Source organism: Cetorhinus maximus, chromosome 3, assembly GCF_964194155.1.
Source record: "Cetorhinus maximus chromosome 3, sCetMax3.hap1.1, whole genome shotgun sequence".
Taxonomy (NCBI): Eukaryota; Metazoa; Chordata; class Chondrichthyes; order Lamniformes; family Cetorhinidae; genus Cetorhinus; species Cetorhinus maximus.
This window is the reverse complement of record NC_135881.1, coordinates 160,967,880-160,994,197: the sequence shown is the minus strand read 5'-3', so window position 1 is coordinate 160,994,197 and position 26,318 is coordinate 160,967,880. Positions and strand designations below refer to the sequence as shown.

Sequence of the window (26,318 nt, the reverse complement as noted above, 5' to 3'; positions counted from 1 at the left end):
GACTACCTTATCCACCTGCATTGCCACTTTCAGTGACCTGTGGACCTGTACACCCAGATCCCTCTGCCCGTCGATGCACTTAAGGGTTCTGCCATTTACTGTATAATTCCTACCTGTATTAGACCTTCCAAAATGCATTACCTCGCATTTCTCCGGATTAAACTCCATCTGCCATTTCTCCGCCCAAGTCTCCAACCGATCTATATCCCGTTGTATCCTTTGACAATCCTCTTCACTATCTGCAACTCCTCCAACCTTAGTGTCGTCTACAAACTTACTAATTAGCCCAGTTACATTTTCCTCCAAATCATTTACGTATACTACAAACAGCAAAGGTCCCAGCACTGATCCCTGCGGAACACCACTAGTCACAGCTCTCCATTCAGAAAAGCAGCCTTCCACTGCTACCCTCTGTCTTCTATGACCAAGCCAATTCTGTATCCATCTTGCCAGCTCACCTCTGATCCTGTGCAACTTTACCTTCTGTACCAGTCTGCCATGAGGGACCTTGTCAAAGGCCTTACTGAAATCCATGTAGTTAATATCCACTGCCCTTCCATCGTCGTTCATCTTTGTCACTTCCTCGAAAAACTCGATCAAATTAGTGAGACGCAACCTCCCCTTCACAAAACCATGCTGCCTCTCACTAATACGCCCATTTGTTTCCAAATGGTAGTAAATCCTGTCACGAAGAATCTTCTCCAATAATTTCCCTACCACTGACATAAGGCTCACCGGCCTGTAATTTCCTGGATTATCCCTGCTACCCTTCTTAAACAATGGAACAACATTGGCCATTCTCCAGTCCTCTGGGACCTAACCCGTAGCCAGTGAGGATACAAAGATTTCTGTCAAGGCCCCAGCAATCTCCTCCCTTGCCTCCCTCAGTACTCTGGGGTAGGTCCCATCTGGCCCTGGGGACTTATCCACCTTAATATTCTTCAAGACGCCTAACACCTCCTCTTTTTTGATCTCAACATGATCCAGGCTATCTACACACTCTTCCCTAGACAAATTGACCGCTAAGTCCTTCTCTTTGGTGAATACTGATGAGAAGTACTCATTTAGTATCTCTCCCATTTCTTCTGGCTCCACACACAGATTTCCACCTCTGTCCCTGAGTGGGCCTACCCTTTCCCTGGCTACTCTCTTGCTTTTTACATATGTATAAAAGGCCTTGGGATTTTCCTTAATCCTGGTTGCCAGTGACTTTTCATGACCCCTTTTAGCCCTCCTGACTCCTTGCTTAAGTTTCTTCCTACTTTCTTTATATTCTCCACGGGCTCCATCTGTTCCCAGCCTTCTAGCCCTTACGAATGCTTCCCTTTTCTTTTTGACTAATCTCACAATATCCTTCATTATCCAAGGTTCCTGAAACTTGCCATACTTATCCTTCATCCTAGCAGGAACATGCCAGTCCTGAATTCTTATCAACTATGTTTGAAAGCCCCCTACATGTCAGTTGTTGATTTGCCCTTAAACATCCGCCTCCAGTCTAGATTCCTCAGTTCCTGCCTAATTATAATTAGCCTTCCCCCAATTAAGCATCCTAACCCGAGGACTCCTGTTATCCTTATCCACCAGTACCTTGAAACTTACTGAATTACGGTCACTTTTCCCGAAATGCTCCCCTACTGAAACTTCGACCACCTGGCAAGGTTCATTCCCTAATACCAGGTCCAGTATTGCCCCTTCCCTCGTTGGACTATCTACATATTGTCTCAGGAAGTCCTCCTGGATGCACCTTACAAATTCTGCACCATCCAAACCCCTAGCACTAAGTGATTCCCAGTCAACATAGGGAAAGTTAAAATCACCCACCACAACAACCCTATTGTTTTTACATCTTTCCAAAATCTGCCTGCATAACTGTTCCTCAATCTCCCACCGGCAATTGGGAGGCCTATAGTAAACCCCCAACACTGTGACGGCACCCTTCCTATTCCAGAGCTCTACCCATATTGCCTCGCCGCATGAGCCCTCCGAGGTGTCCTCCTGTCGTACAGCTGTGATATTCTCCTTAACCAGCAGTGCAACTCCCCTACCTCTTCTACATCCCTCTCTATCCTGCCTGAAACATCTAAATCCTGGAACGTTTATCTGTCAATCCTGTCCATCCTTCAACCAAGTCTCTGTAATAGCAATAACATCATAGCCCCAAGTACTAATCCAAGCTCTAAGCTCATCTGCCTCACCTGTTATACTTCTCGCATTGAAACAAATGCATTTCAGAGCCCCCAGTCCCACTGTGTTCAGTAATTTCTCCCTGCCTGCTCTTCCTCTTAGTCCTACTGGCCATATTCACTAGTTCCCAGTCATTTATTTCACCTGCTGACCTATTGCTCTGGTTCCCACCCCCCTGCCATACTAGTTTAAACCCTCCCGAGTGACACTAGCAAATCTTGCAGCCAGGATATTGGTGCCCCTCCAGTTTAGATGCATCCCGTCCTTCTTGTACAGGTCCCACCTGCCCCGGAAGAGATCCCAATGATTCAGATATCGGAAACCCTCCCTCCTACACCATCTGCTCAGCCACGTCTTTAGCCGCTCTATCTTCCTCTTTCTAGCCTCAGTGGCACAGGGAATAATCCTGATATTACAAACCTAGAGGTCCTGTTTTTTAACTTTAAAGTTACCCACAAAGAAATAAGTGTCTACATTTTTGATTGAGGCATATGGGTTGCCGCTAATATTCTTCATCCCTTAAGGGAACCCTCATATCAGCACACAACCCTGTTTTAAAATCTAGACCCTGAAAATACATTTTCAGTTACTGCAAAGAATTAAACTCTGTAAGCGCTGATGAGATGTTATATTCCCAAAACATCATAAATAGTCTTTTTCCCTTAAAAAGATTCTGACTGACCAACTATGCATTTCTAGAAATTTTATTCTAGGTTTTCAACATTTGTAGTTTTTCTTTTTAATACATATATGACAAAATTGATCATTTTATTTCTAGATTCTGCAAAGCACTACCTTCATTACTTGAACTTTTAACTCTATGTACAAGAGTTGATTTTACAAAAAGCTCATCCACCAGCACCATGAATTAGGAAATCATGGGCATACTTCCATGGTTTCCATACATTAACATGAGAAGAAAGACTACGTAATGTGCACTTGTAATGTCCTGATATGCACTCCCGGCAGGTGAAGCTTCATGCCAAGAGTGCAATTTCATAAAATCAACTCAATAACCTTTAATACAATAGAATCATAGAATAGTTACAGCGCAGAAGAAAGCCATTCAGTCTATTGATTCTGTGCTAGCTCTCTGGAGGAGCAATTCACCTAACGTCATCCCCTGACTTCTCTCCATAGCCCTGTATTCTTCCTTTTCAGATAATAATCCAATTTCCTCTTGGATTCCTTAATTGAACCTGCCTTCAGAATGCAGTGCATTCCAGATCCTAACTACTCTCTGCATAAAAAAGTTTTTCCTCATGTCATTATTGCTTCTTTTGCCAATTACCTTCAATCTGTGCCCTCTGGTTCTCAATACTTCCACTAATGGGAACAGTTTCTTCCCATCTGTCCAGGCCCCTCATCATTTTGAATACCTCTATCAAATCTAATTTTCTTATAATCAGAACAGATTTATTTTTATTACGTATAATAAAATTAATACCTCCATATTAGTTGCACTTGAGACTTGAGATTTTTGAGACATCACATTTATACATGAAATCATGTAGAGTGAAGTTTTATTTTTGAACCATTACAAAGCTAATGGGGGAGATGCTTGTAAAAATAATGAGGACAAAGCAGCACGATGCAGATTTATGTTGATTCCCAGGTCAGGCAGCGCCATGCCCACTACCTGGACAGCTTGCACAGTGTTCTTCATTGCTATCATTGTGAAAAGCCGTGCAGGCTGTACAGGCAGCAGCCCCATGACACTGCCTGCCCTGGGAAATTGATGCAAGTCTGTGAAGTGCCACTTTGCAAACAAATTTCTCCCCAATGTCTTGAAAGGAAATAATTTTTGTACATCATTAATCATGTAAATATGATTTACAGTATGTCCCTGTAACTTTAACACTGTTGCCTAAATGCTGTAAAAACAAAATAAATTGATTTCTTAATTTTCTTTTAGTAGAATCCCATGACTCTCGACGAAAAGGAAAACCAAATGCAGTTAAAGGTGTAAAGCGGAAGAAAGTTGTGGCTGAAAACGTGACAAAGAAAATCCCCAAATCACCTGTGAAAACTCCATTAAAGTTATGTAATGAGCAACAAAATGTGGAGGCTGCCTTTTCCGTTGATGGTGTTCCAACTATTTCTACACTATTAGAAAAGGAACACTTGCTTATACAAAATGGGGGACTTGAGAGAGAAAGAGAAATTGAGCAAGAATGTTCACAAGACCTAAACCTTGTATATGAGGCAACAGAAGCTAGAACTGGTAGGTCAACGCAGAGAACACTTGTGACAACGCAGCACTCAGCTGAGTCATCTAACAGATCCTCAAATTGGGGAGCTCAACAACCAGAAACTGATGCTACATTAAAATTGCTAGTGTCAGAAAAATCTCCATCACTATCCTACAAGTATCCGCAGCATCAGATTCAACATCTTTCTTTACTACGTGAACATTGGATCGTTAAAGCCGAGAGCAATAGCTGCAGTCCAAATGGGAGCTCTCCTTATACGAGTACTGCTTTTGATGTTTTATTGAAAGCCATGGAACCAGAGCTAAAAACTCTTTCAAAGGTAAAATTTTCTGTAGCTGAGCCAGAGTCAAGAAAATTAGACATTACTGTTGGAACCCAGGGACAAGAGTCAAGTGGAATAACAACAGTTACTGCACAGACCGTAATTCAAACTTCAGTATGTAAATCTGAATTTACTGCAGCCCCACAGTACTATTCAAATGTTAATCAGATTGTGCCCAAATCAGGAGAGAGAGAGCAACTGGAGGATCAGGCTACATCTCACTTACACTACCAGCAAACTCAACTAGTTTCACAAGCTGCACAACAAAATATACACCATGCCTTATCTCAGAGGTTTAACGGATCACCAACACACCAGCAGAGCCAAGAAAAACACCGCTTTCAGCCAACGTACAACTTAACCATGACTTCTTTAGCTCATTCTCAGAACCCTGTTATGTCACATGGGTTGCATCAAAGTCAGCTTGTGATCCATCCAAATCCGTCAGTGGCTACTAATCTGCCTAATTGTGTTCAAGTTGAACCTGGTTATAAACAGCTCCATGTGACACCAGTTGTCAACTCTGCGACAGACCAAGTGTCTGATATTCTACTTAAGGACCAGAAACCTAAAAAGCAAGGGAAATATATTTGTGAGTATTGTAACCGAGCTTGTGCAAAACCTAGTGTTCTCCAAAAACACATTCGATCACACACTGGTGAACGACCCTACCCTTGTGTTACATGTGGGTTTTCATTTAAGACTAAAAGTAATTTATATAAGCACAAAAAGTCCCATGCACATGCTATCAAACTTGGCCTTGTTTTGAGATCAGAGAGCAGCAGTACATCCATGTCACAGGAATCTGACCGAGCACTTAGTAATCATTCAGATGTAGAGGAAAGTGGTGAAAGTGACGCTGAATCTACACCTGAAGAAAAATGTTTTGATCAAAAGCACTTCGAACTGGAAGCTGCGCAAATAGCTGTCAATGTGCCCTATTCAGAAACGCCAATGTTTCCTAGGAGTCTCAAGTCACCTGACAAATTAGTAAATAAAACCGTTGGTTATGACACTTATGAACGTGCTAGCCTGCATAAATCCTCTGAGCCAAAAGTTACAGCTGCTTTACCCAAAGTCGTGGTCTACCCTGTGAACATTTCCCCCTTAAGGGCAGATAGTCCAAAGCTGACAGGCACAGTTCCAGAACTAGCCACTGGAGAGCGGCAAACAAATCCACACACTGCTAAAATGGAGTCAACATCTGCTTGGATGTCTTCAGTGAAGAAGCAAAATACTGAGCACAAGCAGCAAGTAGAAATTAACCCAGAAGAAGAAGAAAAACTCCAGTCAGTAACTGCTCATGCACAGCTTCAAAGACAGCAGGCCACTGATTTTTGTCAGCAGCAAGGGAAGTATCACTTGAGCCCACGAAGTTTAGGGAGCACAGACTCTGGGTATTTTTCTCGTTCAGAGAGTGCAGATCAGCAGATGAGTCCACTAAGTCCTTACATTAAATCAGTGTCCACTACCGAAGTTGATCCCATCAAGTGCAGTTTACCTTGTCCACCTCATAACAACCAAGTTATGGCCACTGTTTTAGAGGTGAGCTCAATTGACAGGCCATCAAAATTAACAACTGCTGTTCGTACTCCGATAGCAACGAAAACACTTGAAGAACGCATTTCCAAGTTGATATCAGACAATGAAGCAGTAGTGGATGATAAACAGCTGGATAGTGTAAAACCTAGAAGAACATCTCTTTCGAGGAGAGGGAGCATAGACTCACCAAAACCATATACATTTAAAGATTCATTCCAGTTTGATCTACGGCCACTTCATTCTGGAAGGAGAACAAGCTCCAGTTCTGATATACCCAAGTCCCCCTTTACACCTACTGACAAGTCAAAGCAAGTGTTTCTTTTATCAGTTCCTCCTCCTTTTCCTTCCCTTGATTGTTTACCAATTACTCGAAGTAACTCAATGCCAGCTACTCCAGCATACTCTGCTATACCTGCAAATACAGTGTCTGCAGCACACCCGCTTCGAGAGAGCCAGTCATTTGATGATAAAATTGGTGGTTCATTTAGCGACGATGTCTTTGTTCCTGGGCCACTTACACCTCCACAACTTGCTCATCCCCGAACTCTTGTCAGGCAGACTGCAGTAGAGGATCAATCTACTAGTGAAGGGCAGAGCTTTGCTTCCACACGCTCTATGGATGAGGGTTGTTATAGCAGTAATGTAGCTAGGGTGTTGATGCCAAGAAGCAAGTCATTTGAGCATGGGTTGCGTATGCAGGAAAAAATAAAAAAATCACAAGGACGAGGGTCAATGTATGAATGCGAAACTTGCAGAAACAGATATAGAAAGCTGGAGAACTTTGAAAATCACAAGAAATTCTACTGTTCAGAGCTCCATGGGCCAAAACTTAAACCAGCAATCACAAAAGATTCAGAACACGAAGCAGCATCACGCAGCATGCCACCACAGTTGCTACATTACAGAGTAATTGGAACAACAGGCGTGCTCCAGCAACCACCTAAGATGAGGAAAAGGAGAAAAATTAAAAGTATTGGTGATGATGATGAAGCATTAACCAGTGAAGATCCTAGAAAAAAAACTGTGAATAAGCAATCTTTATCAGATCAGAAGATAAGTACTACTGTTTCTGGTATGCCCTACAGGAGTAATGGAAGCAGTGACACCAAACAGGCAGGTGTCAGTATAAAGAGTTTACAAGGACAGTATTTACATGCAGGCAGCCTGGAACATTCCCTGGAGCCGTCAGTATCTTTTAGTAATGAAATTCAAACAAAAACATTTCACTACCCATTGCAAGAAAAAGGAGAGTTAAGTCGGACCAGCAGTGGAGTGTCTGTAATTCAACACACAAATTCTTTGAGTAGGCCTAGTTCATTTGAGAAATCTGAATCTGTTGACAGAATTTCTCCTGTGCAAGAAAACGAAACTCACAATGAAACTGTGCAGCTTTCTGTATTTGTGGCTGGTAAAGAAGACACTTGTTGCCAATCCACAGGTTGCCAACAGCAATCTAAAACTTCTGGGACATTGAGAATACCAGCATTTGAAACTTCAAGACCATCACTTGTTGATTGCACTCCCCTACAGCAGTTAAGACTGGTGCGTCAACATAATATCCAGGTTCCTGAGATTTTGGTCACATTAGAACCAGACGAGGAACAGGACACACAAGGAAATGAGCAGGAAAAAGTGACAGAAACATTTCATTGGCCTCAACGCAGTGAGACACTTTCGAAACTCCCAACAGAGAAGCTCCCACCAAAAAAGAAAAGAATCCGCTTGGCTGAGATGGAACATTCATCCGGTGAATCCAGCTTTGAGTCAACAATGTCGAGGACTTTTTGTCGGGACAGCAATTTATCTTGTTCCAGTTTCTCAGCTTCTTTTGATAAGGAGGATGTTTCAAGGACTGAGAGCCCTTCAAAGGTGGAAGCAATTTGTAAATCATCTGAGCTGATGCTGGTTAATTGCTCAAATACACTTGGTGTTCCCAATCTACATTCCGGAGAAATGAGACGTGCTGCATCTGAACATAGTAGTTGTGTGCTACCATCTGTGGAAGCCACTGCAGGAATTCGTAGCAAATCGTTTGATTGTAACATCGTATCCACATCAAGATCTACATTGCCTGAAGATTCTATGGAAATGATTTCAACCATGGCTTCTGAAATAGTAGCTTCTGGCTCTGTCTCACTTATTGAAAGAAGAAGAGGTCCTCTTTTACGACAAATGTCTTTGAGTATTGGCCCAGATATTTCTCAACCTCCAGTTTTGCCTTCTAATTTATTTAAACAAAATCTGACTCTGCAAGTAGCTGCCCTACCACAACTCAAAAGCTCTTTAGCCCATAGATCATCACCTGTATCATTTTTAACTTCACAGCATCAGTTGTCTTGCATGGCACAAATTCGACACCTAGTGCAGCAGGTCCCACAATCTTCAATACAAGTCACAAATGTGAACAATCAAATCCATGTCCAGGTGCCTTCTGCTCAGAAACCCACGTCATATCCAGTTACACAAGGAAACCTAAAAGCACTACCTGCAAAAATAGCAACAACTCACATAGCCCAACAGAAAATGTATCCAGTTATATCTCTTCCTTCTGCAACTCAAGGTAATATATTTGCTCCTAAATATCAGCTTCAGCTTGTTCAGAAACAACCCTGTCAGCCATGTTTGCTTCCTAATGTTACATCCCAACTGCCAGTTATCCCCCTATCTATTCCTGTTACTCTTGGATCAAGTGTGGTAACTTCAAATACTTCTAGCCAGTCATTGGAGATCATCTCAAGTTTGTATTTGCTCCCTCCAGTCCAACATATCCATTCTGGCATGTCACCCGCTCTTGCTTCTCTGGTCATGCCTGTTGGAATCCAAAGTAAGAAACCTATTTATAACACCTCTTCCCTTACAACATTACCACAAATTTTAGTCACACAAGACCAGACAAACCAGCCAGCTCTAGTGATTTGTAAACTTGATGATTCAGTAAATTCAACCACTGATGAGGAAATGTCTTCCGGATCAAAGGACTACCTGGAAGTCCAACAAAATAAAATAAACTCTAAAATGAAGATGTCTGCTATTTCTGAATATTGTAATTCCCATGATGAAAGCAGAAGTTCACTTGTACTGGATGATTTGAAAATGCCATCAGGTGGTTTACTTGCACAAGAAACTACAGGAACTAGTAAACGCATGCTATCTCCTGCAAACAGTTTAGATATAGCAATGGAAAAACACCAGAAACGGGTAAAAGATGAAAATGGATCTGCAAGTACTGGTAATATAACAACAGTACAGTTACACAGCATGAAATCTATTGAAACTAATAAACTTAAGAAGCCCATGTTAATGAGGCAGTTTTGTACAACAGATGAAATTGAAGGTTCATTGCCTGTTGAGCAACAAAGTACTCCGAAAAACAGTCCTCAAGCCTTAGAACTCAATAGCTCACCAAAAAAGCTCCTTCATGAGCTGCCAGTATCTTGCCAGGGTAAATATCTGATAGTTGCAAAAGATGTTTTGGAGTCTGAAAGTTCAAAACATTCTCACTCCACTTCCAGCACTATTATTCAAAAGTCACCCATAACTGTATGCTCTAGTTCTCCTCAAGCACATACCACCCTATCAAAGTCGCTCACTAATATACAGGATAATAAGTCGCCATTGAGTAATGACCAAATGCAGCCAGCAAGCAACCAAGGCCGAATACAAGTAGGAGCTTCCTTTCCAGTCACAAGTACACGAGATGTACAACGTGCATCACTTCCAACTCTGAAGACGTCAACAAGTTTTAGTTGGTGTTACCTGACGAAGCGCAAGCCTTTACACGTACAACAAATGGACAAAAAAGTCTCTGCATATGCTACTTGGCCTGTCAGTCCTAACTGTCCCAATCCACTCGGTCTACCAACAAAAGTTGTACTTGGTCTTCTCAATTCAATACAGAAGAACAAAAAAATGACATATACAGAAGCAAAAGCTACCCTGCTTCATTCTGTCATATTGGTACCTTCAAGCAAGTGGAAAGCTACTAAATCCAAGGTACCACTAATTATTTTAATAGACTATTGAATCCCTTGTGGTCTTGCTAACAGCTTGGAAGAGGAAATTGTATTTTTATTTAAAAGGCCAAAATGGGTTCTGGGGGAGGTGGAACGTATACAGACCTGACAAATTGCATCTCAAAAGCTGGGACCTGACCTTGTGGGGCAGTTTGCTAGTGCTGTTGAGAAGGGTTTAAACTAACTTGGCAGGGGAATGGGAACCATGATGTAGCATTAAAAAGGAGAAACAACGTGCAGGGAGAGACTGATAGCACGAGAGTAAGAAATAGTAAAGTATGGGAGGGGGTCAGACTAAGAGGGAATGTAATAAGGCCTATCTTAAGTTTTTATTGCACATATGTAAATGCACAAAGTGTAGTAAATAAAGTTGTGAAATGTAGGCGCAGGTAGCTACATGGAATATGATATTGTGGTGATAACTGAGACCTGGCTCAAAAAGGATAATAAATATTCTTGGATACAAAGTGTTTGGAACAGATAGAGAAGGAAACAAATGAGCTAAGGTGGTAGCACTGAGGAAGGAGAATATCACAGTGCTAGAGGGAGAGGGGATGTCCTGAGGGTGGTGGTGGTGGGGTGGGGGGCGGGGGGGGGGGGGGAGGCGGGGGGCGGGGGGAGGTGCTAGCTATGGGCATCAAAGACATCATCTATTTTGGTTAAAGTTAAGAAACAATAGAGGTACCATTGCACAACTGGGTGCATTCTATAGACCATCAACTAGTGGGAAAGATATGGAGGAGCAAATTTGCAGAAAATTACAATGCGATGCAAAAACTAAAGGATAGTGATAATGGGGGACTTTAATTACCCTAACATAGACTGGGATAGAAATAGTGCAAAAGATAGAGTGGAAGAGTCCCTAAAGTATGCTCAGGAGAATTTTCTCGATCATGTTTCTGGCATAACGAGGAAGGAGGAATTGCTGCAATGAGGTGGATCAAGTGTCAGTAGAGGAACATTAGGAAACAGTGATCATAGTGTCATAAGGGCCTGAATTTCATGCTCCCTGCCGGCGGGTTTCTAGGTAGGGGTGTGAGTGTGAAATAGCATGAATAGGCTTCTCACTGGGTTCCCACCTGCCCCGACCTCTCAGCGATTTTACGCTGGAAAGGCCACCCACTCTTGCCCCAACTGATGCCTGTAAGTGGCCAATTATTGATCACTTAAGGGCTGTCCCCCACGCAACCTCACTTTTTAGGCCAGCAGGAGGAGTTTCCAGGTATGGGGGAAGCCCAGAAATAATCAGATTTAGGCCTAAGGTGGTAGGGGGGATGCCTCCATCAGAAGCCCCCTTTTAACCTCGGTGCCCTACCCCTTAAGGTCCGGTGGCCGCTAGACCTCCCTCCCCTGACATCCTAATCCCCGACTATCCACCCCCCCCCCCAGGTCCCCCCTACCTTTGCAGCCCTGAGACCCCAAAAACTTATGTTTTCTTGCACTCCTGGGACTTAGCCTCGGGGACTGGACACAGTCCCAGTCCTGTCCGCTGACGCTGTAGGGACTAGAAAGCTGCTGGCCAATCAGGTTGGCTGGCAGCTCTTTAAGGTGGGACTTCCTCCCGAGTGAGGAGAAGAAATCCTGCCTCCAGCCAATTAACGCTCATTGGAGCACGGAATGGCTGCAGGGCAGGCAGTGTTGGCAGGAATGTGTTTCCCGCCGGATGGCTAGCCAAGAAACCCCACTACTCTAAAACTCCTGGCCAAGGTTTAGGTTAGCCATGGAAAAGGACAAAAAGAATTCTAAAGTACAGATACATAATTGGAGGAGATCCAATTTCAGTGGGGTGAGAACGGATCTATCCTAGGTAAATTGGAATCAAAGATTGGCAGGCAAAACTGTAATGGAACAATGTGCTACCTTTAAAGAGGAGATGGTTTGAGTTGAGTTGAAATGCATTCCCATGTGGGTGAAAGGTCAGGCACCAGACCTTTCTATACTTTCTAATAATTTTTCACAAGTAGCAATTTCTTACCTTCAACATTTATTAACTGTTATTCAGTACTGGAACATTCAAAATATCAACTAATACACCACTGCTTTTAAATTTGAGTACAGAGACCTCTTGTAGCCTTCCTCTTTATGAAGGTTTAAACTTCGCACTTGGACTTTGACTCTTCCATTCTACATTGCAATGCTGGTGTAGACCTTGCAGAGTTTGATATCTGCTTCAACTGCAAAGGAGCACTGTTTCTGACCCTAACACTGGCTTTGATTGGTATCTTCATGCTCTGTCCTGACCCGTCCTGGCATATGTTTGATCCAGCCAACAGTGTGCACTCCATTTCAAGGTAGTCCTCTGTTGGAAAGTGTGAGCACAGTAATTTCTAGGTAGAGACTGAAGCAGTCCTTTGAGTGCGGAGGTACAGTGCACAGGATAATGACCATTTAGTCCTAGGCAATATTCCTTGAAATATAACACTTACGTTGCAGGAGAATTGGGTGTGACATTTTCTATACCCAGTGACATCAACAACAATAATATAGCATGCTTAACTTGTAAAGCATTCCAAGTTTGGTGTTGAGCTACATTGCAGACTTGCCTGGGCAGTCTTTTGGATCGTATGCAGCTTAAAAAAATGAATAGAATTGTTTTAATGCCGGTGTTCACATCTAATCAAGGAAGAAATGGAAAATAAAATGAGAATTTGTGGAAATGTTTTACGATGGATGTGCAAGGCAGTTAACAGTTCCTGGTGCATTCCATGGCAACACCTGTACTAATCAGGGTCTACTTGCCAACCAATCAGCCTCCTCGTCTCATGTAGTATAAATTATTGTTCCCTTTGAAATTTGGTATTCTTGTGAATTTGTCCTGACAAGTGCAAAATGAAAAATTTTGACAGCATGTCTCATTTTCAGCAATACCCAAGTTCTGTACTACCAAATGACTATTTAAAAAGACCAAGTTATAGGAGACTTTGGATTTACTTGAGAATTGGGCAGATAGATAACAGATGAAATTCAAGGTAGAGAAATGCAAAGTACTTCACATGGGAACAATAAATTCAGCAAGGGATTATTAATTGTAGACAGAAAATAATGTGCATTGACATTGACATCTAGGGTTACTAATTGACAAGTTGAACTATTACAAAAATACTCAAGGGATTGAGTAAAACGAGTAAGATGTTGTGATGTTTTAAAAGGTCAGAGTAGTGAGGCAATCTTTACAAATGATTTTACAAATCATTGTTGTGACTACACTTGCAACACTGTGTACAGTTCTAGTTGCCAGGGTACAAAAAGGATATTGCAGTTATTGAAAGGATACAGAAGACAGCAACCTGCTTGATTGAGGTAATGGATTGTGAAGAGCAAATTGTAAATTGGGCAAGTTCTCACTGGGGAAAAAAGGTCGAAAGGTGAAATGGTGGTTGCTTTTAGGATTCTAAAGGAACTATATAATTGGACCATGGCAAGCTATTTCAACTTGTTCAAAACAGCAGTGTCAGAGAACATGGTCCCCACTTGGTGGATTGGGAGGGTGGGGAGTTCAAAACCAATCTGCAGAAATGATGGTGGGGGGAGGGAGGATTTTCCTGGGCAAGGGGAGATGGACGTGTGCTTGTGCAGGATATTAAATCCATTAAAAGTGACATGGGGTTGGGCTCCCAAAATCACCCCGCCCTCTCCCGGTTTTACAGGGACGGGAATGAAAGCTACCAGAGAAGACCCGTGCAACTGTTGGGCAAGCAATTAAGGTACTTAAGCCAATTAAGTACTATTTTAACCCTCAATTCTAGATTTCCCAGCCAGTGTGGATCTTTCCCAGTCTGTCAACAACTTGCCAGGGTCATTGAGATGAGTGCACAGTGGAAAGAGCTTCTTCAGTGAAACTGACAAGCTGAGAAGGCTTTGATCAATGAAACTGATGAGCTCTAGCTATAGTCAGGTTGAACTGCTGTTCAAATCACTTCTTTCCTGAGAGTGCTATCGCTGCTTGACAAGTGATCACCAACTTCCTGGAAGGCACTTCATGTGTCTAGCTCTTCACTCACCAGCTGCATTTCCCTGCTGCCAGCCTACAGCATGGCATGGGAGCAGCTTACACAGCTCCACCTTCCACCTCTGACGAGGGATAGGAGGAGAAGCAACACCAGCAGCACCAACTGCATTCTCTCCAGTCACATTTCTCCAGAGAGCAAAGAAAATGGACACTGAAATCCAGCTGGAAAGAGGCAAGACACCCAGCACAGGATCTACAGGTAGAGTATCAGCTCTCCTAACATGTCTGAGCACCAGTGCCTCAGGAGGCTCAGGTTTTCATGGCAGGTTGCTACTGACGTGTGCAACCTCCTGGAATAAGATCTCTTTCCCAGTGGAGCAGGTAGACCTGCATTGCCAATGGCCAATAAGGTGCCTGTTACAGGTAGGCCACCTCCATCACCCCCCACACACCCCAAGTCTTTGCCTCTCACCAAGTTATGTGCTCTCCTGCAAGGAGAGAAAGCAGAGAGGTGTGTGTGTACGTAATTCCTTGTGTGGAGGGTAGGGCAGGACAGCATTTGTGGAGGGTGATTGAAGCATGAGTGCGAGGGGACAATCGGATGTGGGTAAATGTTGGGTGGTCAGATGGTGATGTGAGGTGTCAATAGTTGACAATGAAACCTTTCTCTCGAAAGTCACTGTCATCTGACTACTGATCTGACCTAATCGTGTAGGCAAAATATGTGGGAAATTAAATGGAAGATTAGATGCATAAGGAGTGGTCACTTTGAGACTCAGTATAAGTTCATTTATCAGCTTAAATATTTAATTGAAAATACTCAGTGTGTATGTAGAGAGGTATTTTGCCAAAAGAAGGTGTAATAACAATAGAATATATGACAGAATCTCTAACAAAAGCATCCCAATTCTTGAATTCCTTAGGATGTATACTAAGGACACAGCCATTTTTGCATCATGCACTGTCTCCTTAATTGCATCACTTCAGTAATTGTTAATGAAAATAGGAGTGGCTTGATGTACCAATAGGATTGCAACTGTTTATCCCTACTCTGTCACCCAACCAATTACAAACTCATGTCACAAGGTTATCTTCAAATCATAGTGTTCACATTTTTGTTAATAACCTTTTGTGTAGAACCTTATCAATGCTTTCTGGAAGTCTATATAGACAGCATTCATTGACACCCTCTGTGCATCTTATTAGTGACCTCCTGAAAATTTAACTAGATTAACTAGAATCATGAGCTAAATGCAAATGGCTTACTCTTCCCAAATCCATGTTGACACTCTTTGAACATCTCATACTTATTCAAATGCTCAGTCACGACAACACTGCAACACTGATAGATTCCAATAACTTCCCCACAGCTGTTGTTAAAACAACAGGTCCATAGTTTCCTGTTCTCCCTTCCTTCTGTGTTAAGCAATGTAGTAACAATTTTCCAATCCAAAAACACAACTGAATCTAAAACCTTTGGAAAATTACAACTAATGTATCTTCAATTTCCCAACCTTTTTTAAAAATACTGAGGTAGAAACCATAATGTCCTGGAGATTAGTCCCATCATTTTCTCTATTACCATTTTAAAAAATCTTAAATCCTCCCCTTGACTTATTTCCCCTTGTATCATTTGACAGCCCAACACAGCAAAGCTTCATGAACTGATCCTGACATTACCTGAGCCTGAAGGAAGCCACATGTGATTAAAACTTCCGCTTTTATTTCAAGTATTATTATTTTTTTGCCCTCTTGGTCCACTGTGGAAACTGATAAAGTGTTAATTTAACAAGTCTGCCTTTTGCTTCCAGTCCAATATACTCTCACCTGCATCTCTCTTTAAGAAGCCCACTATTTCCCATACCGCTCCTTCACTATAGTTGCAAAAACTTTAATATCACTTACATACTCCTTTCTTGCACATTTTATTATTTTCCCTTTGTAACTTGTCATAGCTCTTCAAGTTTGCACGATCTTCAGTTTTCTTTACATTTGTGTAAGCCTTTTCATTTAGCTTAATACTGTCTCTTGCCTTTTTATTCATGGTTGCTTATCTGCACAAGTGCAGCTTTTTCCCTTTTAGGGGCATGTACTGTTTTGTATTGTATAAAATACTTATTTGAATACTCCCCTCCTGTTTGTGCTTAAGTTTGCCCATTAACAGCTATTTAAAAGTTTACTGCAGGTAAAGGGTTTCTCATCCTTCAATGTTTGCCTTACTTAATGAAAAGCTTCGTTTCTGACCCTTGCTTTTTCTTATCAAACCTAAGATAAAACTTATATTTAAGATCCTAAAGGGTCTTGACAGGATGGATGTGGAGAGAATGTTTCCTGTTGTGGGAGAATCTAGAACTAGGGGTCACTGTTTAAAAATAAGGGGTTACCCATTTAAGACAGAGATGAGGAGAATTTTTTTCTCAGAGTATTTGGAACTCTCTTCCTCAAAAGGTGGTGGAGCAGTCTTTAAAATTTTTTAAGGCGGAGGTAGATAGATTCTTGATAAACAAGGTGATGAAAGGTTACCAGAGGTAGGTGGGAGGTTACAATCAGATCAGCCATGATCTTATTGAATGGCGGAGCAGGCTTGAGGGGCTGTGTGGCTTATTCCTGCTCCTAATTCGTATGTTTGTAAAATTCAGTCATATTTTGGTCATTATTCAATATCGAATTCCATCATATTGTTGCTATATGGAAAATGTATTCTCCTGTAATTGCAGCTAAATAAGTTAATTGTCTGTTTTGGACAGGCACTGAGCAGTCGAATACCTGCAATCAGCGAACACAACAGTAAAGACAAGTATGAAAACCAAGAAGTTAGCGATCCCGATAAAGAGCATGCTGCAATTGAACCAAGGCGAATCAGGATCTTCGATGGGGGGTAAGTTTATATTTAAAACACTTTTTCTTTATACCAGTAAAAAATAAGGATTACTAAAGCAGAGTGGTAAAGTCATTCCTGTAACTTGTTTCTTTCCATCTTAATGATCATTTCTGGACAGTAACACATTCCTCTGGTCAGAGTACTACTCTTCAATTTATTAGGCACCCAGATTTACTGACTAAGTGTTGCAAATAGAAGGAGTAACTCAATGTTCTTTTTTTACATTAGCTTGCTTTCCTCAACCAATATGACAATTTAATTAAGTTAACATGGCAGGGCACAATCTTACAAATAAGGTGAAAATCTCCTGACTTACTGTAAAGACCCTAAGGAAAATTGGGTTGAAATGAAACTGCCCTAAACCACAAGTAATTGAATTCACAGCAAAAAAAGCTATGACACTGAAGTATTAGTCCATTTACAAGGGCCGTGAGAATAGTTAGTGAGAGAAATGGAAGTGGAAAAGTTCTTATCATTTGAGATTGGATTACATCCCGGTGTAAATGGAACATTATCTGTCAGCACAAGTAGGGTATATTTAAATAATGCCTTAATAATTGGTGCTTAATTACAGTAATTAATGTCAGTGTGTACCAATGTTCCTACTAGGTGTGGTTTATATAAGCTAGATGCTTGTATAACCTAGCTGCACAGGGTGTTGTGTTTATACTGCATGGCATAAATGGGTGTTGTGTTTTAGAGCAGATATGGGGTTGCCTACTCCCGACGCATTCCTGAAGGTTTAATCATGGGACATTTGATTGCGGGACATTTAATCATGCGAAGTAAGGAGGATGACCGAGATTGGCAGGGAAAGGCAACAAACATTGGCGTAAGAACAGAAGCTTGAAAAGCACTAATGTTTCAAGCAGTTCAAGACAAAAGTATTATTCTGTACTGATAGTAAGTACCAGCAGCTTCCGAGAGCAAACCACCAAACCTAAAGTCTGAGCAGATGAGGCCAAAATTCCATGGTATATTAAGTTTTGCTTCCAGCAGAATAGGATAGCATCATTCATTCATTCATTTCATTCATAGGTGCACTGCCTGAAGTCAGGTCCTTGGCTCGTTGTCTGCTGATGCTTCATCCTGAGCTGTTCTCTTGGCAGTTTTGCCATTGTCTTCCACTCTCAGAGGCAGGGCAAGGAGGCAGGTCCCAAATGTACCTCAGCCTGAATGCGAACGGAATCCCCCCTGTTGGTGTTATTCTGAGCCACATGCTAACCATCTAATCAACTTAGCTAACTGCCCCCAGGGTAGCATAATAATAACTACAAACACTCCTTTCCCTCAAATGAAGGCACCATTAATAATAAAACACAGTTTACCTCTTCAAACTAAGACTACATGACAGTACTGAAAGTGGTAATTCGGAAAATTTAACACAATGAAACAGTCAATTTGCTTAAATTGTGTTGAACCCATTAGTTTAGTTCCATTACTCTTTCTACTGTCTGCTTCTCTCTTGACATTGGTCTTTGAGCTGGACCTGTGACTGGTTGCTGAAGCTATTCAAGCCACAGCTCAGCTACTGCTGGAGGAATTAACATGAAAAGCCTCATTTCAACAAAACTAGTTGAAAGAGGAAATACAGCTCCACTTTACCAACAGAAAAGCCTCATGATTTGTGGTGTGTTCATTGGTCACCTGTGTATTGGGCAAATTAAAGGGCCATTGTAGACCAGTTTATCCATAGCCAGTGACAGGTATTATATATACCAAATATAGCAAATACCAAAGCATGTTATGAAGTAACTGCATCAACAAGCGATCTTAAATTTCCAAAAACCAGCACACAGTGTAGAATTTGGAATGACATTTGTATGATAATTACAAAATTGTATTTTGAACACTAACATTTTTAACAGTCTTCTAAATTGGATACATACTGAATGTAAGAGGATACTTTTAGGACTTCGTTGTGTGGCTATAAATTTCTTTGTAGATGTTAGCACTCTGCTGCCATAACTTTGCCAGACCTATGGTGGAATGGTGCTCTTATGTTTCACCAGATCTGTCATTGTGAGAGAAATGTTAGAAGTGAGATTCATGATCAGAAGGAGTAGGGGACAATTAAATGCAAGAATTGCATTAAGGAGGGTCAGAAAGTCCTGAGTGTTGCTGAAGCTTTTTGCCTTGCACTCTTGAACAAATTCAAGAATGCCAAATTTCAAACTATTTATACTACAGGATAAAAGGGCGCTGATTGGTTTGCAAGTCGACTCTGATTGGCTGAAGCGTTGTCATGGAGAAAACAACTGGGAATTATAGGCTCAACAAGCTCGCGGGTAATTCAAAAAAGATGCAAGGCTTAACGTATTCCTTTTGTTTGCAGAGAATGTGTGTCTAAATGTACATCACTACTAGCAAATGTAAATGAGCCATGTTATAAGCTAAACCGCTTATCTTAAATTGTTCGTTAGTGTAGCTATTAGCGCACTCAAGATTGTTTAGCTGCCCAATCGCAGAATCATATCTAACGGACCAGCCCATCATGGATTGCTGTTAAATTCAAAGGGTTTCCAAAATCTGAGGAACAGAAACTCACTAAAATTTTGTACTGCTGATTTGCTTGTTCAGAGCAGATTACTCAGATACCCCAATGCAGGTGTAGTTAAACTGAAAGTAGGCATTTTTGCAGAGGGTTGTGGTGAGGTTTTATGTTTTTATTAGTTCCTACCATGGGTAGAGGTGGGGGTTAAAATTACCCTCAATGTCATGAAAATGTGCAGCTGAAGTTGAGTTTTAGTGTAAGTGGGGTGTGTTCATTTTATTAGTCTTCACTTGTACTGTTTATACAATTATAAATATTTCAGGAACCAGAAAGACTAAATTAATATTAAATTATCCAACTTCTAACATTAAATAATCCAACTTTTTTTTTGTTTTAAAGATATAAATCAAATGAAGAGTATGTGTATGTTCGGGGCCGTGGGAGGGGAAAATACATATGTGAGGAATGTGGAATACGTTGCAAGAAGCCGAGTATGCTGAGAAAACACATTCGCACCCATACTGACCTTCGACCTTATCACTGCAACTACTGCAACTTCTCCTTTAAAACAAAAGGTAAGTTCATGATGTTGCATACAGTGGCATCTCCTAAATACACCTCAGTTTATCAGTATACATGGGCATTGCATAAAGCATGCAAATAGAACCTATTATGCAGATTGTTGAAACTATTGTATGATTCCCTCTCTGTGTCATTCTTAAGCCAGAGCCCCAAAGATGGAGAATGCAATTTGCCCAATACTGGTAAATGTCCTGACCTAATTGGTGTCTTGAGTTCAATGATCCCTATCGTTGGTCTGCTGAAAAGTGTCATCTGTGGATGCCAGGTGAGAACAGGACTGATGCTCTTCACGGTTCAGTAAAGGAATACTTCAGTTTTAATGGCTCAAATGAAGGGACTGCAGCTTTGACAATGCAGCACACTCTCAGTATTTCACTGAAGTGTCAGCCTAGATTAAGCGCCGAAGACCTGGATTGAATTTGAACTTGCAGCTTTCTGCTTGGGTGAGAATGATGCCACTGAGCTAAGGACGATGTTTTTTAAGTTGTGTAGTATTCCTTTACTGAACTGTGAAGAGCATTAGTCCTGTTGAGATGACACTTTTCAGCAGACCTGATAGGGATCATTGAACTGAAGACATGAATTATCAGCACTGGTTGCTGCTAGTTGCTTGCTTTCTACCCTCTTAAACATAATGTATGTTGTATGTATGGTTCTCAAAAGATAATGTAGCACCAAAAAGATACACAGCAATGTGGAGTTATGTTCCAAAACCAGAATGAGAGGCAGCCTGGCACCTTCCACTTTGTAGAGGATTTTTGCAATTTTCTGCTCTAACTCATTTTCATGTAGGATCTGAAATCTCTGGCATTCCTTAACTCCCTCAGTCTGTCCATCCTTCCACACCTTCAAACATGTAAAATCAAAGCTTGGTGGCACCTAACCACTATTTCCCGACTTGGCTTGTCTTTTAACCTTGGTGGTATTCTGTATTGCGGGTGCGGCTCCTGACCTTGGCTTTGCTACAAAAGCAGAAATGATGATTTACTTATGAAGGATGATCCTTTCTGATGATTTCTGTTGCGCTTATACAAAGCTTTTTATAATTGGTTTCATACTAGAGTTAGCTATTGAATCATTGATAAAATGAACATTGAAGAGAAGAAGCTCAATTCACAAATTTGCTGGCATGTATAGCCCTGACTGACTTGAATTGCTCCAGATGAGACTAAACATGGATTCTATCACTCCCATCAAAGCTGCTCAAGGTGGTATTTTACTTATTTTCAAAGGAAACCTGACCAAGCACATGAAGTCCAAAGCTCATAGCAAGAAGTGCATGGAAATGGGAGTGGCAACGGCTCCATTTGAAGATCAAGACACCGATGAGTCAGGTATGGACATACTGTATGAGGGCCAATTTTAATGCTGCCCGCCCAGTGGAATCTAGGCAAACAAGCAGTTAAAATAACCGGAGTGACCTACACCCACTCCGAGTCTGCCGCCTTCCTGGTGTTGCAATTTTATTCTGCTCTTTAGAGCAGGTGAGTGCAGCACCAGCCGGAAGACACTGGAGTCCTTCCTTAAATATGCAAACCATCTCTGATTAGATCATTGCGTCCAACTGCAATTTTAACTTGAGGCCTGCTCAGGGAAGCCATAATGGCTTCCTGGTGAGGGCAGGCAGATCTGGGACCAGAAGTGACTCAGAAAAGTAACTTATTTTTGTTTGTTTCCTTGTGGGCCACAAGGATCAGACATCTCCTCCAGCCCTCCACAAGAAGCTAATGGGCATACTCTGGCAGGGTTTGCCCTCCTGACACTTCCCTAACTAGTTAATTGACTGAACGTCAGCCAGCACTTCCCAGATGTTAGAATTTCCTGGGCCCCATATTGCTGACAGCCAAAGGTGTCCTTATTCACCTTGTCCTTTACCCGTATGACACCTGCTGGAATCCAAATTCGGTGTTACTTTTTCAGAATAATGAATGGATGTTCATAGGTGGAGGTAGGACAGCCAACTATGTACGATTATCAACTGTCCACTGAAAGCAGAGAGTATCGCCAGAATTTTATTGGGGGCTTTCCTGATTAGTCACCATAACATCAGCAGAAACTCCCTTTATGCAGTGTATCCAGAGCTTCCATCATTCTTCTGCCAAATTTGGGTGGTGGTGGATATTTTTCAAATTGACAGGTGATTTGCAGTGATGTTCCTTGGCCGGTTTTGGGTTCATTACTCTTTTCAATTTTTATAAGCAACCTGTCTAGGTGTTGGAAGCAGCATTATAAAGTTTCCAGATGATGTGAAACTGGGCAAAATTGTAAATAGCGATGAGATAGTTATAGGCTTCAAAGTGACATAAGCAAGATGGGGAAATGGACAGAAGCATGGCAAATGAATTGAATGCAAAGAAGTGTGAAGTGCACACTTTGAGAGGACGTATATGGAATGACAGTATGCTATAATTGGTACAATTTTGCTTAGCATAGATGAGCAGCAGAGACATATTAGTATCAATATATATAAATTCTTAAAACTGGCAGGGGAAATTGTTAAGTGGATTTAAAAGGCTATGGGTTTCTTGAGTTGATAAATGGAGGCACAGAATATAAAAACAGACCATGCCAGAACAAAATCATTGGTTCTGATTCAGCTGAAATATTGTGGACAATTCTGGGCACAACACTTCAGAAGGATATTAAAGGCGTTAAAAATTTAGAAGTGGTACAAAGGAGGATTACCAGGGATGTGGGCCTTCATTTATGCGGAGAGGCTAAGAAAGTTAAGACTGTCCTCTTTGGAACAGAGAAGATTAAGACTTGACCTAATAGAGATCATCAAGATGATGAGAGTAGATAGAGAAAAACTTTTCCCTCTGGCGAGTGGGTCAATAACCAGACATCACAGATTTAAAATCGTTATCAAAAGATCTAGAGCGGAGTTGAGAATTTTTTTCACTCAGAAAGTTGTCAGGATCTGGAACATTGTACCTGAAATGGTGGTGAAATCTGATTCCATAAATAATTTCAAATGTAAAATGGCTAGGTACTTGAAGATGAAGATCTTACCCCTGCTTTTTGTCCACAAATCTGTATGGGGCAAAGCACTTGCTTTAGAAGAGCCACCACAGGCTGAATGGCCTGCTTCTTTGCTGTAAGTTTCCAGGATTTTATGAAGAAATTTCCTAAAAATTGTATCAGATGAAAATTATGCACGTTTGCTAATTCATGCGGTGCTACTTATCGAATATTTGTTTTATATGGCTGGCTCCACAAATTTATCTGTAACTATAATTAGACCATAAAGTGTATCTGATTAAAATAAAGGAAACCTACTGCTCTTGCGTAAATAGAAAAAGTACCTGTTCAGCAGCAACATTAGAATCTGAAAAGAAAGATTAACTTTTTGGTTGAACATCCTTTGTCCAAAATAATGGTAGATCTCCATTCAAACTTTTTTTAAAATTATTCGTTCATGGGATGTGGCTGTCACTGGCAAGACCAACATTTATTGCCCATCCCTAATTGCCCTTTAAAAGTTGGTGGTAAGCTGCCTTCTTGAACTGCTGCAGTCTGTCTGATGTAGGTACTTTTGGGGAAGGAGTTCCAGGATTTTGACCCAGCGACAGTGAAGGAACGGCGATATATTTCCAAGTCAGAATGGTGAGTGACTTGGAAGGGAATTTAGAGATGATACTTTTCCCATGCATCTGCTGCCCTTGTCCTTCAAGGTAGTAGAGGTCGCGGATTTGGAAGGTGCTGTCGAAGGAGCCCTAGTAAATTGCTGCAGTTCATCTTGTCGATGGTACACTGCTGCCCACTGTGTTTCAGTGGTGGAGGGAGTGAATGTTTAAGGTGGTGGATGGGGTGCCAATCATGCGGGCTGATGGTCAGAATTCCCAGTCTCTGATCTGCTCTTGTGCCCACAGTATTTATATGGCTGGTCCAGATCAGTTTCTGGTCATTAGTAACCCCCAGGTTGTTGATAGTGAGGGATTCGGCAATGGTAATTCCACTGAATGTCTAGTTGAGATGGTTAGATTCCCTCTTGTCATTGCCTTCAGCTTGTCTGACGGGAATGTTACTTGCCATTTTACAGCCCAAGCAATGCACCTTTACCCTTGAAAACATACTTTGTTACACTCAAAGCAGTTCACAGACAATAGGCTACGAAAATAAATATATGAAGGCATATATCTCTCATCTCGACATTCTGAGAGACAATCTTTACAACACTAACAACTACTTGCATTTCTATAGTGCCTTCAACTAAATAAAACACCGCAAAGCACTCCACAGGAGTGGTATCAAACAAAGTTTAACATCAAGCCATGTAAGGAGATACTAGGACAAGCAATGCACCTTTACTCTCTTCAAATGCTAGAGGAATGGATGTGCTTGCCCAACGTTTTCTTTTTAATTTTCTGCACTCGATTGTGCTTTCTTTCATAGGTTTTAAATTTGCACTTAACCAGAAAGTGACATGTCAATCTCAGATTGGTTGAAAAGTGCAGACCTTTTATAATGACATGTTTAGCATAAGACAATTAATCAGGATCGCAGATAGTTGTGCATTAAAATGTATGGAGCTGAGCTTCGGACCTCATGTTCTCTCCATCACCAAGACTGCCTCCTTAACATCATCAGTATCCACTCCAGCTCAACTCAGCTGCTGCTGAAACCCTCATTCATACCTTTGTTACCTCTCCAACTATTCTAATGTTCACCTGTCCAGGCTTCAACCTTGCACCTTCTGTAAACTTGAACTCATACAACACTCTGCTGTCTGTAGCCTAACTAACACCAAGCCTCATTCACCATTGCCCATTTGCTTGCTCACCTACAATGGTTCTCGTCTGGCAATATCTTGATTTTAAAATCCTTACCCTTGCTTCAGATTCCTCCATTGTTTCACTTCTCCAATCGCTGTAACCTCCTCCAGCCCTACAACCCTGTAACATCTCTGCGCTCCTCCAGTTATGGGCTCTTGCACATGCCGGATTTTCATTGCTCCATTGTTGCTGGACGTGCCTTCAACTAACTGCAAACTCTGTAGTACCCCACCGACACCTCTCTACCGTTTCTCTTTCAAAATACGCCTTAAACCTATGTCTCAGACCAAGCTTTTTATCTCTTGCCCTGGTATTTCCTTGAGTGGCTTGGTGTTAAATTTTGTTTGATAACACTCCTGTGGAGTACCTTGCGGTATTTTACTTAGCTGAAGGCGCTATAGAAATGCATATACTTGTTAGTGTTGTAAAGATTTTTTCTCAAAATGTTGAAATAAGATATATGCCTTCATATATTTCTCTTCATAGTTTATTGCCTGTGAACTGCTTTGAGTGTAACAAAGTATTTCTTCATAGATTTAAATCTAACAATGTAAGTTTTCCCCTTCAAACTCATGTTTTCTGTGAGAGCTGCTTCCTGCTCCCTCAGCTCTATCACCCAAAACTCCTCATCGCCCAGCTTTCTTGCTGGCCCACATGCTAATTGTAATTGACATTGTAATTAATTCCCTCTCCACAAGCATTTGTTTCACAAATTGCAAATCTCCTCAAAATTCCCACACTCAGCTCCTCTGTCCTCAGCTCCATAGCCCCACCTCCAAACTTGCTTTGTTTTCCAAGGTCTTGAAAATGTCTCTCAGACTATGCCATAAGGTTCAAAGTCCCTGGTATTTTCAACTCAAATGTCATGCCACACCTTGTCCCCAAATACACCAGCACGTTTTGTCCTGAAGCCCCTGTTTCAATTTAGCAGCAAAGCCCTTATGCATCCTCCCCAGTATCACCAGGAGGTTTCTGTCTATGCAGACACACCTCTCTTCATTCCACCCTTTCCACTGCACCACTCCCCCACCAAACCAATTTCTGCTCTAAGGTGCGCATACATACGGAGCATAGCAATCGGGAATGTAGTGTGTATTGAAATAAACATAACATTGAGTTTGAGTCGGGGTGGGGCTGAGTATCAAACCTCAATGGTAAAAGCGCAAGCGCTTGGAGAGATCATGGGAAAAGGTCCAACTGTGATTGCAGGAGCAGTGAACATGAGAAAGCGGAAATCTATGATTGGAGGTGCAATGAGGTTGAGTGTGGGCGGGGTGGTGTGCCTGCAAGAGAGCAGTGTGCTGCAAGAAGGTCAGGAGGTGAGGAACTGGACAAGGCTTTAGAACCTTAGGAAAGACAGAGC

The 26,318-nt window shown here is 41.6% G+C and overlaps 1 protein-coding gene across 1 annotated transcript in view; it reads left to right on the top strand.

The window, feature by feature from the left end:
• The window catches only part of hivep1 (HIVEP zinc finger 1), a 286,849-nt gene that overhangs the window by 209,716 nt on the left and 50,815 nt on the right, over positions 1-26,318 (top strand). Inside the window, 4 exon segments of the mRNA XM_078539188.1 lie at positions 4,100-10,254; positions 16,971-17,101; positions 19,998-20,173; positions 21,413-21,514. Coding sequence (XP_078395314.1) covers positions 4,100-10,254; positions 16,971-17,101; positions 19,998-20,173; positions 21,413-21,514 — 6,564 coding nt within the window.